A 15,599-nucleotide genomic window follows, 5' to 3' on the forward strand; every position below is an offset into this window, starting at 1 on the left:
TAGTAATAGTAACAGTAGTAATAGTAGTAATAGTAACAGTAGTAATAGTAACAGCAGTAATAGTAACAGTAGTAATAGTAATAGTAGTAGTAACATTAGTAATAGTGCTAACAGTAGTAATAGTAACAGTAGTAATAATAGTAGTAATGGTAATAATGGTAGTAACAGTAGTAATAGTAACAGTAATAATAGCAACAGTAGTAATAGTAACACTAGTAATAGTAGTAATAGTAATAGTAACAGTAGTAATACTAATAGTAATAGTAGTAATAGTAGTAACAGTAGTAATAGTAATAGTAGTAGTAGTAATAGTAATAGTAACAGTAGTAATAGTAACAGTAGTAATAATAGTAGTAGTAATAGTAATAGTAACAGTAGTAACAGTAGTAATAGTAGTAACAGAAGTAATAGTAGTAACAGTAGTAATAGTAACAGTAGTAATAGTAGTAATAGTAACAGTAGTAATAGTAACAGCAGTAATAATAGTAACAGTAGTAATAGTAGTAGTAGTAATAGTAATAGTAGTAGTAACAGTAGTAATAGTAGTAGTAACAGCAGTAATAATAGTAACAGTAGTAATAGTAGTAGTAGTAACAGTAGTAATAGTAACAGTAGTAATAGTAACAGCAGTAATAATAGTAACAGTAGTAATAGTAATAGTAGTAATAGTAATAGTAGTAGTAACAGTAGTAATAGTAACAGTAGTAATAGTGGTAACAGTAGTAATAGTAACAGTAGTAATAATAGTAGTAATAGTAATAATAGTAGTAACAGTAGTAATAGTAACAGTAGTAGTAGTAACAGAAGTAATAGTAGTAGTAATAGTAATAGTAGTAGTAACAGTAGTAATAGTAACAGTAGTAGTAGTAACAGAAGTAATAGTAGTAGTAATAGTAATAATAGTAGTAACAGTAGTAATAGTGGTAACAGTAGTAATAGTAACAGTAGTAGTAGTAACAGAAGTAATAATAGTAGTAATAGTAATAATAGTAGTAACAGTAGTAGTAGTAACAGAAGTAATAGTAGTAGTAATAGTAATAGTAGTAGTAACAGTAGTAATAGTGGTAACAGTAGTAATAGTAACAGTAGTAATAATAGTAGTAATAGTAATAATAGTAGTAACAGTGGTAATAGTAACAGTAGTAATAGTAGTAACAGTAGTAATAGTAACAGTTGTAATAGTAATAGTAGTAATAGTAGTAGTAACAGTAGTAATAGTAGTAGCAGCAGTAGTAATAGTAATAGTAACAGTAGTAATAGTAATAATAGCAGTAGTAGTAGTAGTAATAGTAATAATAGTAGTGGTAGTAGTGGTAACAGTAGTAATAATAGTAGTACTAGTAACATCAGTAATAATAGTAGTAATAATAGTAGTAATAGTGGTAACAGTAGTAATAGTAATAGTAATAATAGTAGTAGTAGTAATAATAGTAGTAATAGTAGTAATAGTAACAGTAGTAATAGTAATAGTAGTAATAGTAATAGTAACAGTAGTAGTAGTAGTAGTAGTAACAGTAGTAATAGTAATAGTAGTAATAGTAATAGTAGTAATAGTAGTAATAGTAATAATAGTAGTAACAGTAGTAATAGTAACAGTAGTAATAGTAATAGTAGTAATAGTAGTAGTAACAGTAGTAATAGTAGTAACGGTAGTAACAGTAGTAATGGTAATAATAGTAGTAGTAATAGTAATAATAGTAGTAGTAGTAATAGTAATAGTCGTAATAGTAGTAATAGTAATAGTAGTAATAGTAGTAGTAGTAATAGTAGTAGTGGTAATAGTAGTAATAGTAGTAACAGTAGTAACAGTAGTAATAGTAATAATAGTAGTAGTAATAGTAATAATATTAGCAGTAGTAATAGTAATAATAGTAGTAGTAACAGTAGTAACAGTAGTAATAGTAATAATAGTAGTAGTAATAGTAGTAATAGTAGTAGTGGTAATAGTAGTAATAGTAGTAACAGTAGTAACAGTAGTAATAGTAATAATAGTAGTAGTAATAGTAATAATATTAGCAGTAGTAATAGTCGTAATAGTAGTGATAGTAATAGTAGTAATAGTAGTAGTAGTAATAGTAGTAGTGGTAATAGTAGTAATAGTAGTAATAGTAGTAATAGTAGTAATAGTAGTAATAGTAGTAACAGTAGTAGTGGTAGTAATAGTAACAGTAGTAATAGTAATAGTGGTAGTAACAGTAGTAATAGTAATAGTGGTAGTAACAGTAGTAATAGTAGTAACAGTAGTAACAGTAGTAATAGTAATAATAGTAATAGTAGTAATAGTAACAGTAGTAATAGTAGTAGTAATAGTAATAGTAGTAGTACTAGTAACATCAGTAATAATAGTAGTAATGATAGTAGTAGTAATAGTAACAGTAGTAACAGTAGTAATAGTAATAATAGTAGTAGTAGTAACAGTAGTAATAGTAATAGTAGTAGTAGTAGTAACAGTAGTAATAGTAATAGTAACAGTAGTAATAGTAGTAGTAGTACTATTAGTAGTAGTAGTAGTAGTAGCAGCAGTAGCTGGGCTGGTCAACCCTTGTAGATGTGGTCCAACGGTACAGACACTACTACTAGTAGTAGTAGCAGCAGTAGTAGAGGTAGTAGTTATCGTTCTCCAGACACACACCAAACCTAAACAATAGTTGACTGATTACTGAGAGTTGAATATCTCACCTCAGTCTGAACTGTAGCAGGTCTCTGTGTTCGCAGCATCTTGACAGTCTGGAAGATGTCCACTACTCCTTCATATCTCATCCTCTCCAGAACGATACTCAGAGTGATGAAGACCCCTGTCCTCCCCACACCAGCACTGATGGACCACACAGACAACACCACAGATTAGCTCACAAAATGGCTGCCGTGCTTCATGCATTTCTCTGTGAATAGTGCCACATAGAAAATATCTTCTGTGTCTATGTCTGTGTAAGATTTTTTTTTTTATTAAACATGTGCTTTTTTAAAAATCTGCTTGTTCGTACCTGTATATTGAATAACAAAAAATGCATATCTGGAGTTCGGTTACATCAAGTCAGATTAAAGAGGCATTGAGGGAGGCGGGACCTTACCTACAGTGCACCGTGATTGGTCCGTCCTGACCAAACTGCTCTTTAGTTTTGTGCACCTGACCAATGAAATCAATGAACCCCTCCCCTGATTTTGGCACTCCTTGCTCCGGCCAATCAGTGAACTGGAACTGACGAACCGTCCGAGACTGGCCGTCCTGGAAAAAAATTATCCACCAATCAGAACACAGAGAGTAGGTTGATTAACCCACACAGTTTTATACACACACACACACACACACACACACACACACACACACACACACACACACACACACACACACACACACACACACACACACACACACACACACACACACACACACAGCAAAAACAGTTGTGAGAAATATCTCTTCACAAACACTCCCTCCCCCACTCACCCTGGCATCGGTGACTTTGAACTCTCGTAGGATGTACTGGGGCATGTTGTACTCAGCCATGGGGTCCACCACAAAGTACTGGTACCTGGCTGAGCGTTCTGCTGGCCAGTACTGATGGCACTTCTCCTGTAGGGGGAGACACAATGAGGGTTAACATAGTGTGTGTGTCTGTGTGTAACAGTATAGCCTCCGTCCCTCTCCTCGCCCCTACCTGGGCTCGAACCAGGGACCCTCTACACACATCGACAACAGCCACCCTCGAAGCATCGTCACCCATCGCTCCACAAAAGCCGCGGCCCTTGCAGAGCAAGGGGAACAACTACTTCAAGGTCTCAGAGCGAGTGACGCCACCGATTGAAACGCTGTTAGCGCGCACCACCGCTAACTAGCTAGCCATTTCACATCGGTTACATGTGTGTGTGTGTGTGTGTGTGTGTGTGTGTGTGTGTGTGTGTGCGTGCGTGCGTGCGTGTGTGCGTGTGTGTGTGTGTGTGTGTGTATATACCCCAATGTCCTAATACATTAATGTCTTGAAAAGGAAGGAAAACAATACCTGTTTGAAAGGTCAGGCCTTTTTCAGGTCCTGAATTTGTTCAAATGCAATTTTATGCTTAAATGTTAGGTTAAGGGTTTTGGGATTAGGGTTAGGGTTCTGGGGGTTAAGATTAGGTTTAATGTTTGGGTTAGGTTAGAGACAATAATACTTTTAATGGTCAAACATTTTTACTCTCCAAAATGCCCTGAAATGTCACCAAAACAAAGCTGTGTGTCAGTGTTAATTTTGTCAACAATAACTACAAGGAAAAATACTCGCCAACAACCTATTTTTCCTGACTAAAACTATGATGATAAGGAGACGAGATGCCCTGGAGAAAAAAAACGATAACTGTAACAAATTACTTTTCATTTTAGTCGATGAAAATGTGACGTGACGAGAATTCCACGTGAGACTAGTGAACATTTTAATTTGACATGAATCTACTTTTCATCCGTTTTGTCCAATCCTAACCATGCATGCAGAATATTTAATGTAGTCCTCTCATTGGCAGAATTAAAGTTGTGTGATCTGATTGAGCTGATCTGACTGGCTCTCCCACACAGTCCCAGGCAGTCTCTTCAGTCACTCTTCAGTCTTTTGAACTGATGTGAAGCCAGGACACTGGACTTGTAACTAACCTCAACTAGAACTGATGTGAAGCCAGGACACTGGACTTGTAACTAACCTCAACTAGAACTGATGTGAAGCCAGGACACTGGACTTGTAACTAACCTCAACTAGAACTGATGTGAAGCCAGGACACTGGACTTGTAACTAACCTCAACTAGAACTGATGTGAAGCCAGGACACTGGACTTGTAACTAACCTCAACTAGAACTGATGTGAAGCCAGGACACTGGACTTGTAACTAACCTCAACTAGAACTGATGTGAAGCCAGGACACTGGACTTGTAACTAACCTCAACTAGAACTGATGTGAAGCCAGGACACTGGACTTGTAACTAACCTCAACTAGAACTGATGTGAAGCCAGGACACTGGACTTGTAACTAACCTCAACTAGAACTGATGTGAAGCCAGGACACTGGACTTGTAACTAACCTCAACTAGAAACCATGTTTACTCTCTCTCTCTTCATTTCATGTTGGCCATTTTTTGCTTTGATCACATCTGAAGCTTTATGTGCTGTTATTCATTCATCTGTGTTGCTGCTCTTGAGGACTGATAATAACTAAAACGAGACTAAAGTTGTCCAGAGTTTTAGAGGACTGATAATAACTAAAACGAGACTAAAGTTGTCCAGAGTTTTAGAGGACTGATAATAACTCCAGAGTTTTGGAGGACTGATAATAACTAAAACTAACCAAGGATGAGATGACTAAAATGTGACTAAAACTAAAGGTATGTATTTTAAGAGTAAAAATACATCTGAAATAGCTGACACACAAACTAACACTGGTGTCTGTGTGTGTGTGTGTGTCTGTGTGTGTGTGTCTGTGTCTGTGTGTGTGTGTGTGTGTGTGTGTGTGTGTGTGTGTGTGTGTGTGTGTGTGTGTGTGTGTGTGTGTGTGTGTGTGTGTGTGTGTGTGTTCTGTGTTCTGTGTGTGTGTGTGTTCTGCTGGCCAGTACTGATGCCACTTTTCCTGTAGAGGGACACACAATGAGGGTTAACACAGGGTGTGTGTGTGTGTGTGTGTGTGAGAATGGTAGGTGTGGGTGCATGCAGCGTGTGTGTGTGTGTGTGTGTGTGTGTGTGAGAGTGGTAGGTGTGGGTGCATGCAGCGTTTGTGTGTGTGTTCTTACCCGGCCCATCTCCCTCAGTTTAGTCAACATGACCACTATGGTAGAGTTGTGTTCCCACAACATTCTCCAGTAGTCCTCAGTAGTCTCAGCCAGCGGGCCCTGGGTGGCTATATAAGCCCTCTGCTGCCTGTATAGAGACACACACAAAGACACACTTTACAATCATCACACACACACACACACACACACACACACACACACACACACACACACACACACACACACACACACACACACACACACACACACACACACACACACACACACACACACACACACACACACACACACAGGCACCCTTCTACTGAGGCCACGCCCTCCCCCCTTTTCTACTGGTTGGATTTCTGTCCCAGGGTGATGATGCAGTCACCCGTCCCTCAGTCACCGTGTGTTAAGTGTCAGGACAGAGACGTTTCAATAACAGGAAGACGGCACCAGAGCCCCAGGTTGATCCAGTGACTCTCCGTATCAACGATGTCAACGTTGGACAATCAGGGTAAGACTAGAGCCACAATAAACACAACATCACCATTTGTTATATACCATGTTTCTTCCTGTTTAAAAGCCAAGCTCCTTCATGTGTGAATAACCTCAGAGAATGTGGGGCCGACCATTAACGGACGCTGTTATTATCAGTGTTGCAGCAAATAACGACAGAGTCAATGACAAGAATGACATGATCTGTCCGACTTGACGTTACAATAAAACCTGTCTGGTCTGATTCTGTGAGAAGCATGTCTCTCTCTCTCTCTCTCTCTGTCTCTCTGTCTCTCTGTCTCTCTGTCTCTCTGTCTCTCTGTCTCTCTGTCTCTCTGTCTCTCTCTCTCTCTCTCTCTCTCTCTCTCTCTCTCTCTCTGTCTCTCTGTCTCTCTGTCTCTCTCTCTCTCTGTCTCTCTCTCTGTCTCTCTGTCTCTCTGTCTCTCTGTCTCTCTGTCTCTCTCTCTCTCTGTCTCTCTGTCTCTCTGTCTCTCTCTCTCTCTGTCTCTCTCTCTCTCTCTCTCTCTCTGTCTCTCTCTCTCTCTCTCTCTGTCTCTCTCTCTGTCTCTCTCTGTCTCTCTCTGTCTCTCTCTCTCTGTCTCTCTCTCTCTCTCTCTCTCTCTTTCAGTTCATTAATTGTGTCAAAGGTTCTGGATCAAGTTAAATGTGTTGAACACTGGTTGTCAACAGCCCGTGGTGATGAGACAGTTGTTGTATTAGAGGTTATTATGATGACACCAGGTTTCTGTGTCTGACTGACGGAGTTTAGGAACCATGACTAGTGAACTACTAGACTAAAACGAGCCCTGATGCTGATGCCAGACCAGATAGCTAGCGGTAACATTAAAATGAGCCCTGACACTGATGCCAGACCACATAGCTAGCGGTAACATTAAAACGAGCCCTGATGCTGATGCCAGACCACATAGCTAGCGGTAACATTAAAAGGAGCCCTGACACTGATGCCAGACAGACAGCTAGCTGTAACATTAAAACGAGCCCTGACACTGATGCCAGACCAGACAGCTAGCTGTAACATTAAAACGAGCCCTGATGCTGATGCCAGATCACATAGCTAGCGGTAACATTAAAACGAGCCCTGACACTGATGCCAGACAGACATCTAGCTGTAACATTAAAACGAGCCCTGACACTGATGCCAGACAGACAGCTAGCGGTAACATTAAAGCGAGCCCTGATGCTGATGCCAGACAGACAGCTAGCTGTAACATTAAAAGAAGCCCTGACACTGATGCCAGACCAAACAGCTAGCAGTAACATTGAAACGAGCCCTGACACTGATGCCAGACAGACAGCTAGCTGTAACATTACCTTTCAGTTTATTGTAGTAAAAGTGTTCTTTACTACCATCTCTTAGGCTAACCAGTCCGAAACCTTCCTACCATGTCTCAGACTGTCCTGTCAGAAACCTTCCTACCATGTCTCAGACTGTCCTGTCAGAAACCTTCCTACCATGTCTCAGACTGTCCTGTCAGAAACCTACCATGTCTCAGGCTGTCCTGTCAGAAACCTTCCTACCATGTCTCAGACTGTCCTGTCAGAAACCTTCCTACCATGTCTCAGACTGTCCTGTCAGAAACCTTCCTACCATGTCTCAGACTGTCCTGTCAGAAACCTTCCTACCATGTCTCTGACTGTCCTGTCAGAAACCGTCCTACCATGTCTCAGGCTGTCCTGTCAGAAACCTTCCTACCATGTCTCAGACTGTCCTGTCAGAAACCGTCCTACCATGTCTCAGGCTGTCCTGTCAGAAACCTTCCTACCATGTCTCAGACTGTCCTGTCAGAAACCGTCCTACCATGTCTCAGGCTGTCCTGTCAGAAACCGTCCTACCATGTCTCAGACTGTCCTGTCAGAAACCTTCCTACCATGTCTCAGACTGTCCTGTCAGAAACCTTCCTACCATGTCTCAGACTGTCCTGTCAGAAACCGTCCTACCATGTCTCAGGCTGTCCTGTCAGAAACCTTCCTACCATGTCTCAGACTGTCCTGTCAGAAACCTTCCTACCATGTTGCAGACTGTCCTGTCAGAAACCGTCCTACCATGTCTCAGGCTGTCCTGTCAGAAACCTTCCTACCATGTCTCAGGCTGTCCTGTCAGAAACCGTCCTACCATGTCTCAGGCTGTCCTGTCAGAAACCTTCCTACCATGTCTCAGGCTGTCCTGTCAGAAACCTTCCTACCATGTCTCAGACTGTCCTGTCAGAAACCTTCCTACCATGTCTCAGGCTGTCCTGTCAGAAACCTTCCTACCATGTCTCAGGCTGTCCTGTCAGAAACCGTCCTACCATGTCTCAGGCTGTCCTGTCAGAAACCTTCCTACCATGTCTCAGGCTGTCCTGTCAGACACCTTCCTACCATGTCTCAGGCTGTCCTGTCAGACACCTTCCTACCGTGTCTCAGGCTGTCCTGTCAGAAACCGTCCTACCATGTCTCAGGCTGTCTTGTCAGACAACGTCCTACCATGTCTCTGTCCTGTCAGACACCTTGGTTATTCGTTAGGAACGTGCCATGCTAGTTGTATATTAAACTCATGTTGACTGGCTTCTTAATAAACATGTATCTATTTTCTCCTCCTCTCACCCCCCCCACCTCTCTCTCTCCCTCCCCCAACCCCTCCCCCACCCCCCCACCTCTCTCTGTCCTCCCCCAAACCCTCCCCCACCCCCTCCACCAGACCTGGTTAACATATATGTATAAGAGTATCTAGTATTTAAAATACTTTTTTTATGTGTTTTTGAGTATTTTCAAATCCACAGCCCAAAACAAGTACATTTATTTCAGTATAGTCAACCAAATTGTATTTTAAAAGTATTTTCAAATACTTATTTCAAATACCTGGGTTAAATGCATGGGAGAGTATTTGAGCCTGTGTTTTTGGCATTGTTCTAATACTTTCCAAGTGTATTTATACTACTTGTATAAGTATTTAACTACTTTTCTTTTCAAATAAGATATCCGAATACATACTTCAAATGTGAAAGTAACTGAGATATTTGAAATAGTATTTGAACCCAGGTCTGCTCTCTACCCCTCTTTCCCCCACCCCTGTTCTCTCTGTCTCTCTCTCTCTGTCTCTGTCTCTGTCTCTCTCTGTCTGTCTCTCTGTCTGTCTCTCTGTCTGTCTGTCTGTCTCTCTCTGTGTCTCCCTCTCTCTCTGTCTCTCTCTCTCTGTCTGTCTCTGTCTCTGTCTCTCTCTGTCTGTCTGTCTCTCTGTCTGTCTGTCTGTCTGTCTGTCTGTCTGTCTGTCTGTCTGTCTGTCTGTCTCTGTGTCTCCCTCTCTCTCTGTGCTCTCTCTCTGTCTGTGTCTGTCTCTGTCTGTCTCTCTGTCTGTCTGTCTCTCTCTGTGTCTCCCTCTCTCTCTGTCTCTCTCTCTCTGTCTGTCTCTGTCTCTCTCTCTGTCTGTCTGTCTCTGTCTCTCTCTCTTTCCACCCCTCCCTTCCTCCCCCTCTCCTGATAGATATCTGGAAGGCTGTAGGAGCGGCGGTGCTGGGCTTCATCTCTGGCGTACCCGGAGGTTACCTACTATCCTCCACAATGGCAGCAGAACTCGGTGGCCTGGGCCCTCCGCCGGAAGACATTAACAAGGGAGAATCAGAGGCAGACAAAGGGTTCATCACCTACCTGACCCTCTTGATAGGAATGTTCCTGATGTTGTTTCTGCCCATGGTAGTAGGAGGAATACTGTGCCTCGCTGCCTCCATGGCAATCAGGAAGGCTGGGGAGACTGAGCCGGACGCTACGGAGGTGGCTGCGGTTGTAACAGTGGTTCTGATGGGGACCTCTGCTATATGCGGAGGTGTGGGATTCCTCTTGGAAACAGCCATCGGAGGACTGACTGACATCCTGACCGTGTACCAATACACTGTAGAAATGGCGGTGAAAGTCATCTTTATTGTCGTGTCTCCTTTTACGGCTGCGTTGGCAGCAGGGGTGTCGGTTCAGTTTGGTAAGGGAGCCGTCAAACTGAGGGCAGCAGCAGGCATAGGAACAGGGATACTAGCAGCCTTGAAGTCCCAGTCCATCCTCGGGCACTGGGGCACCATGGGAGCTCTGTTTGGTCCGGCGGCAGCTGCAGGGGTGGCTCTGTCTGCTGCTCTGAGACGCAGCAGTAGCAGCTATGGGAAGGCAGGGAGACTAGGGGCAACACTGGGGGCAATGTGCGCCACGTGGTTTGGGAGATGGACTCTGAGTTATTTCACGGTGTGGATTTTAATATGGATCTTTCTGATTTCACTGCTGTCCCTGGTAGTTGTGGACCCTACCAGACCAACTAATCAAGGAGAACGAATCTCAGATACAATGTCAGCAGAGGAGATTTAGTCAAGAAATCATTTGACTAAATGTTTCTTTATACCCATTTCAGACAGACGATGTGGTATGCGACCTGTAAACAAAATCGGAGGCAATGTTTATATGAGCCCCTTTCATACAAGCCCTTAGTGATCACTCCCGAGTGGCGCAGGGGTCTAAGTCACTGCATCTCAGTGCTAGAGATGTCACTACAGACCCTGGTTGGATTCCAGGCTGTATCACAACCGGCCGTGGTTGGGAGTCTCGTAGGGAGGCGCACAATTGGCCCAGCCCCGTCCGGGATTGGCCGTCATTGTAAATAAGAATTTGTTCTTAACTGACTTGCCTAGTTGAGTAAATATATTTTGGGAGGTATACCCCTTTTATACATATCACTGGCCAATTGGGAGGGGTGGGGGTACTGTTAAACCACGGGGGCTATTTGCAGTTCCAATTAGGGAGGTTTTAAACAACGGAAGTGTTAATGAATTTACATGTAAAAAAAAAAAAAGCAGCGAACCGTTCACACAGACTCATAGCTGTATTTTGGTTCCAGGGTCTGTGAAAATGCAGGAATCACGACTAGGTCTTTAAGTGGGTTGTATTTCTCCATGTTTTTTACACACACTATCCATTTCAGATGTACCAATAACCTGGTATAAACATGCAGGCATTGTAAATGAGTGGGATTTTGGTCTGTGTGTGAAAGGGATATTTTTTCATGCCTTTGTATTCATTGTATTTTAATAAAATGTTAATCACCTGTATATATAGGACTGCAGGTAGTCATTGTAAATAATAATTTGTTTTTAACTGACTCGCCTGGTTAAATAACGGTTAAATATAAAATATATAAAACATTGTCAGTGGACTAACAGGGAATGTTGGGTTTTGTTTGAATATTATTTAAATATTGCATGTTGGGTATTATTTTGCTTGTTGGGGCGGGGAGAGTCTTTTGATTGTAATCTCTATGTACGATACTTACTCCCCTTGTTGTTAAAAAATTTATATAATTGTACATCTATTTAAAAAACTGTATCTTCCCTTTTTTTAATATATCTCCAGAAAATATGTATATAAACTAAAAAATAAATAAAAAAATGTTTGTTTGGAATTATTTTAATAATGTTAGAGGATGACTACATTACAGACACCTGCCAGCTCTCACAACACCTGGATAGGGCGTGTTCCAGGATGACTATATTACAGACACCTGCCAGCTTTCACAACACCTGGATAGGGCGCGTTCCAGGATGACTACATTACAGATACCTGCCAGCTCTCACAACACCTGGACAGGGCTCGTTCCAGGATGACTACATTACAGACACCTGCCAGCTCTCACAACACCTGGACAGGGCTCGTTCCAGGATGACTACATTACAGACACCTGCCAGCTCTCACAACACCTGGATAGGGCGCGTTCCAGGATGACTACATTACAGACACCTGCCAGCTCTCACAACACCTGGATAGGGTGCGTTCCAGGATGACTACATTACAGACACCTGCCAGCTTTCACAACACCTGGATATGGCGCGTTCCAGGATGACTACATTACAGACACCTGCCAGCTCTCACAGGGTGTGTTCCAGGATGACTACATTACAGACACCTGCCAGCTCTCACAACACCTGGATAGGGCGCGTTCCAGGATGACTACATTACAGACACCTGCCAGCTCTCACAACACCTGGATAGGGTGCGTTCCAGGATGACTACATTACAGACACCTGCCAGTTCTCACAACACCTGGACAGGTGTTTAAACATATCAGCTAACCACATCATCTGCTACAGCAATCTGATGCCAGACTGCACAGTCAATGACGTGACATGGTTTCATGCAATGAAATGTCTGTAATGTAGTGGGGCCTGGAATGCACCTGGCCCAGCCTCTTGCCACGGTGCGATGACGTAGTCCCCTGTACCTCAGACAGCGTCAGACAGAAGGTCGTTTCAGAAAACAGGAAGACAGCAACGGAGGCAGGTCGATGTAGTGACTCTCCGTATGAACGACGGGACAAGCAGGGTAAGACCAGAACCACAATAAAACAGGAAGACGGCAACGGAGGTCGATGTAGTGACTCTCCGTATGAACGACGGGTCAAGCAGGGTAAGACCAGAACCACAATAAAACAGGAAGACGGCAACGGAGGTCGATGTAGTGACTCTCCGTATGAACGACGGGTCAAGCAGGGTAAGACCAGAACCACAATAAAACAGGAAGACGGCAACGGAGGTCGATGTAGTGACTCTCCGTATGAACGACGGGTCAAGCAGGGTAAGACCAGAACCACAATAAAACAGGAAGACGGCAACGGAGGCAGGTCGATGTAGTGACTCTCCGTATGAACGACGGGACAAGCAGGGTAAGACCAGAACCACAGTAAAACACATCCTCATTAGTCACATACCATGTTTCTTCCTGTTTTAAAGCCACGCTCCTTCATTTCGTGCATAACCTCAGAGAGTGTGGCGCCGACCATTAACGGCCACAGTTATTATCAGTGTTGCAGCACAAAATGACAAGAGTTTGCTGACGTCAAACTATTTTTTTTACTGCGATCCAACACGTTGACCCGTAAATTAGAAACAAAAATCTGTCCGGTCTCTGATTTCTGTGGGAAACACGTGTCTTCACACGTCTATTAATTCTCCCGTCATGTTTCAGTGTATTCTATCCTTCAGTCTATCTGTTACAGTGGTGTGTATTAGGTTACACACCACTGTGGAAAACAGTGGGATTTATTTCAGTTCACCGTGTCAAAGTCATGGTTAAATGTCACCGTGTCTGACAACACTGAAGCTCTAGAACCTGTTAGACCTCATTTCTATGGCTCTGTTCCAAGTGGCTCCCTACTTCTCTATAGGGCCCTGGTCAAAAGTAGTGCACTACATAGGGAATAGGGTGCCATTTAGGGAGCATTACTATGATCAAGTTTGATACATAGTAAACGCTGACTGCTGGTGGGTTGACCCCCCCCCCCCCACGTTGATGAATATTTGAGGGCATCATTATTGTCTTGTGTTAACTGGTCTGTTACTGGGCTAAGGCTCAGCGGACGTTTACACTAGCCTTGCCCTCATGTGGGTGCTAACAAGCATGCTAGGTAGTGCTACGTATCAACAGCCGCTGTCAGCCAATACAGTAGGGGATGGAAGCTATGGTGAGCTACGATTGGTCGCGGAGGATTTTAATCAAGTTCAGTTTTTCCCAATTTTAGTCCTGCCCTGTTCAGCTGCCCTGTTCAGCTGCCCTGTTCAGCTGCCCTGTTCAGCTGCCCTGTTCAGCTGCCTTGTTCAGATGCCTTGTTCAGATGCCCTGTTCAGCTGCCTTGTTCAGATGCCCTGTTCAGCTGCCCTGTTCAGCTGCCTTGTTCAGCTGCCCTGTTCAGCTGCCCTGTTCAGCTGCCTTGTTTAGCTGCCTTGTTCAGCTGCCTTGTTCAGCTGCCCTGTTCAGTTGCCCTGTTCAGCTGCCCTGTTCAGCTGCCTTGTTTAGCTGCCCTGTCCAGCTGCCTTGTTCAGCTGCCTTGTTCGGCTGCTCTGTTCAGCTGCCCTGTTCAGCTGCCCTGTTCAGCTGCCTTGTTCAGCTGCCCTGTTCAGCTGCCCTGTTCAGCTGCCCTGTTCAGCTGCCCTGTTCAGCTGCCTTGTTCAGCTGCTCTGTTCAGCTGCCCTGTTCAGCTGCCCTGTTCAGCTGCCTTGTTCAGATGCCTTGTTCAGCTGCTCTGTTCAGCTGCCTTGTTTAGCTGCCCTGTTCAGCTGCCTTGTTCAGATGCCTTGTTCAGCTGCCCTGTTCAGCTGCCTTGTTCAGCTGCCTTGTTCAGCTGCCCTGTTCAGCTGCCTTGTTCAGCTGCCCTGTTCAGCTGCCTTGTTCAGCTGCCTTGTTCAGCTGCCCTGTTCAGCTGCCCTGTCCAGCTGCCCTGTTCAGCTGCCCTGTCCAGCTGCCCTGTCCAGCTGCCCTGTTCAGCTGTCCTGTCCAGCTGCCCTGTCCAGCTGCCCTGTCCAGCTGCCCTGTCCAGCTGCCCTGTTCAGCTGCCCTGTTCAACTGCCTTGCCCATGCTCACATCTCTTAACAGTCCCCCCTGCCCTCTCTGCTTCTCTCTCTGTCCTTCCGTTGAAAATGAATGGCTTCCGATGTTTCACCGTTTCAATGCCGCTTCCTAGTGTAAACACACTGTCAGACACACTGCGACATCGAACTGCTGAAAGCAGCCTCCATTTCACTTGCTCTGTTAGCTGGATGTTACACTCATTCAGATGGATCTACATTATCCCCCTCTCCACCAACTCCTTCTCTCTCTCACCTCTCATTCTCTCTTCATCCCCCTCTCCCCTATCTCCTTCTCTTTCTCTCCCCCTTGCCTAGTTAAATAAAAGTTAAATAAATAAATGAATAGCACCGGTTCCAATCCAAGTTCCAATGCCGTTTAGCAAACTCCAGGCGGTGCTGTTGTGTTCCACCCCAGATCCAATGCCGTTTAACAAACTCCAGGCGGTGCTGTTGTGTTCCACCCCAGTTCCAATGCCGTTTAACAAACTCCAGGCGGTGCTGTTGTGTTCCACCCCAGTTCCAATGCCGTTTAACAAACTCCAGGCGGTGCTGTTGTGTTCCACCCCAGTTCCAATGCCGTTTAACAAACTCCAGGCGGTGCTGTTGTGTTCCACCCCAGTTCCAATGCCGTTTAACAAACTCCAGGCGGTGCTGTTGTGTTCCACCCCAGTTCCGATGCCGTTTAACAAACTCCAGGCGGTGCTGTTGTGTTCCACCCCAGTTCCGATGCCGTTTAACAAACTCCAGGCGGTGCTGTTGTGTTCCACCCCAGTTCCGATGCCGTTTAACAAACTCCAGGCGGTGCTGTTGTGTTCCACCCCAGTTCCAATGCCGTTTAACAAACTCCAGGCGGTGCTGTTGTGTTCCACCCCAGTTCCAATGCCGTTTAACAAACTCCAGGCGGTGCTGTTGTGTTCCACCCCAGGCCACATTTTAATATAATTTTAATATTGTATGTTGAGTTTTGGTTTTGCTTTGTCTGTTTCTTATCATACTTTTGGAT

The 15,599-nt window shown here is 43.9% G+C and overlaps 1 protein-coding gene across 1 annotated transcript in view; it reads right to left on the bottom strand.

The window, feature by feature from the left end:
- The window catches only part of LOC129842588 (receptor-type tyrosine-protein phosphatase delta-like), a 198,521-nt gene that overhangs the window by 7,689 nt on the left and 175,233 nt on the right, over window positions 1-15,599 (bottom strand). The window contains exons 32-35 of the mRNA XM_055911208.1: window positions 5,750-5,876; window positions 3,449-3,574; window positions 3,072-3,226; window positions 2,680-2,815 (exon numbers count right to left, since the gene is read on the bottom strand). Of these exons, the coding sequence (XP_055767183.1) occupies window positions 2,680-2,815; window positions 3,072-3,226; window positions 3,449-3,574; window positions 5,750-5,876 (544 nt within the window). The remainder of the gene's footprint in view (window positions 1-2,679; window positions 2,816-3,071; window positions 3,227-3,448; window positions 3,575-5,749; window positions 5,877-15,599) is intronic.

The sequence above is a fragment of the Salvelinus fontinalis genome, unplaced genomic scaffold, assembly GCF_029448725.1.
Source record: "Salvelinus fontinalis isolate EN_2023a unplaced genomic scaffold, ASM2944872v1 scaffold_0055, whole genome shotgun sequence".
Lineage (NCBI taxonomy): Eukaryota > Metazoa > Chordata > Actinopteri > Salmoniformes > Salmonidae > Salvelinus > Salvelinus fontinalis.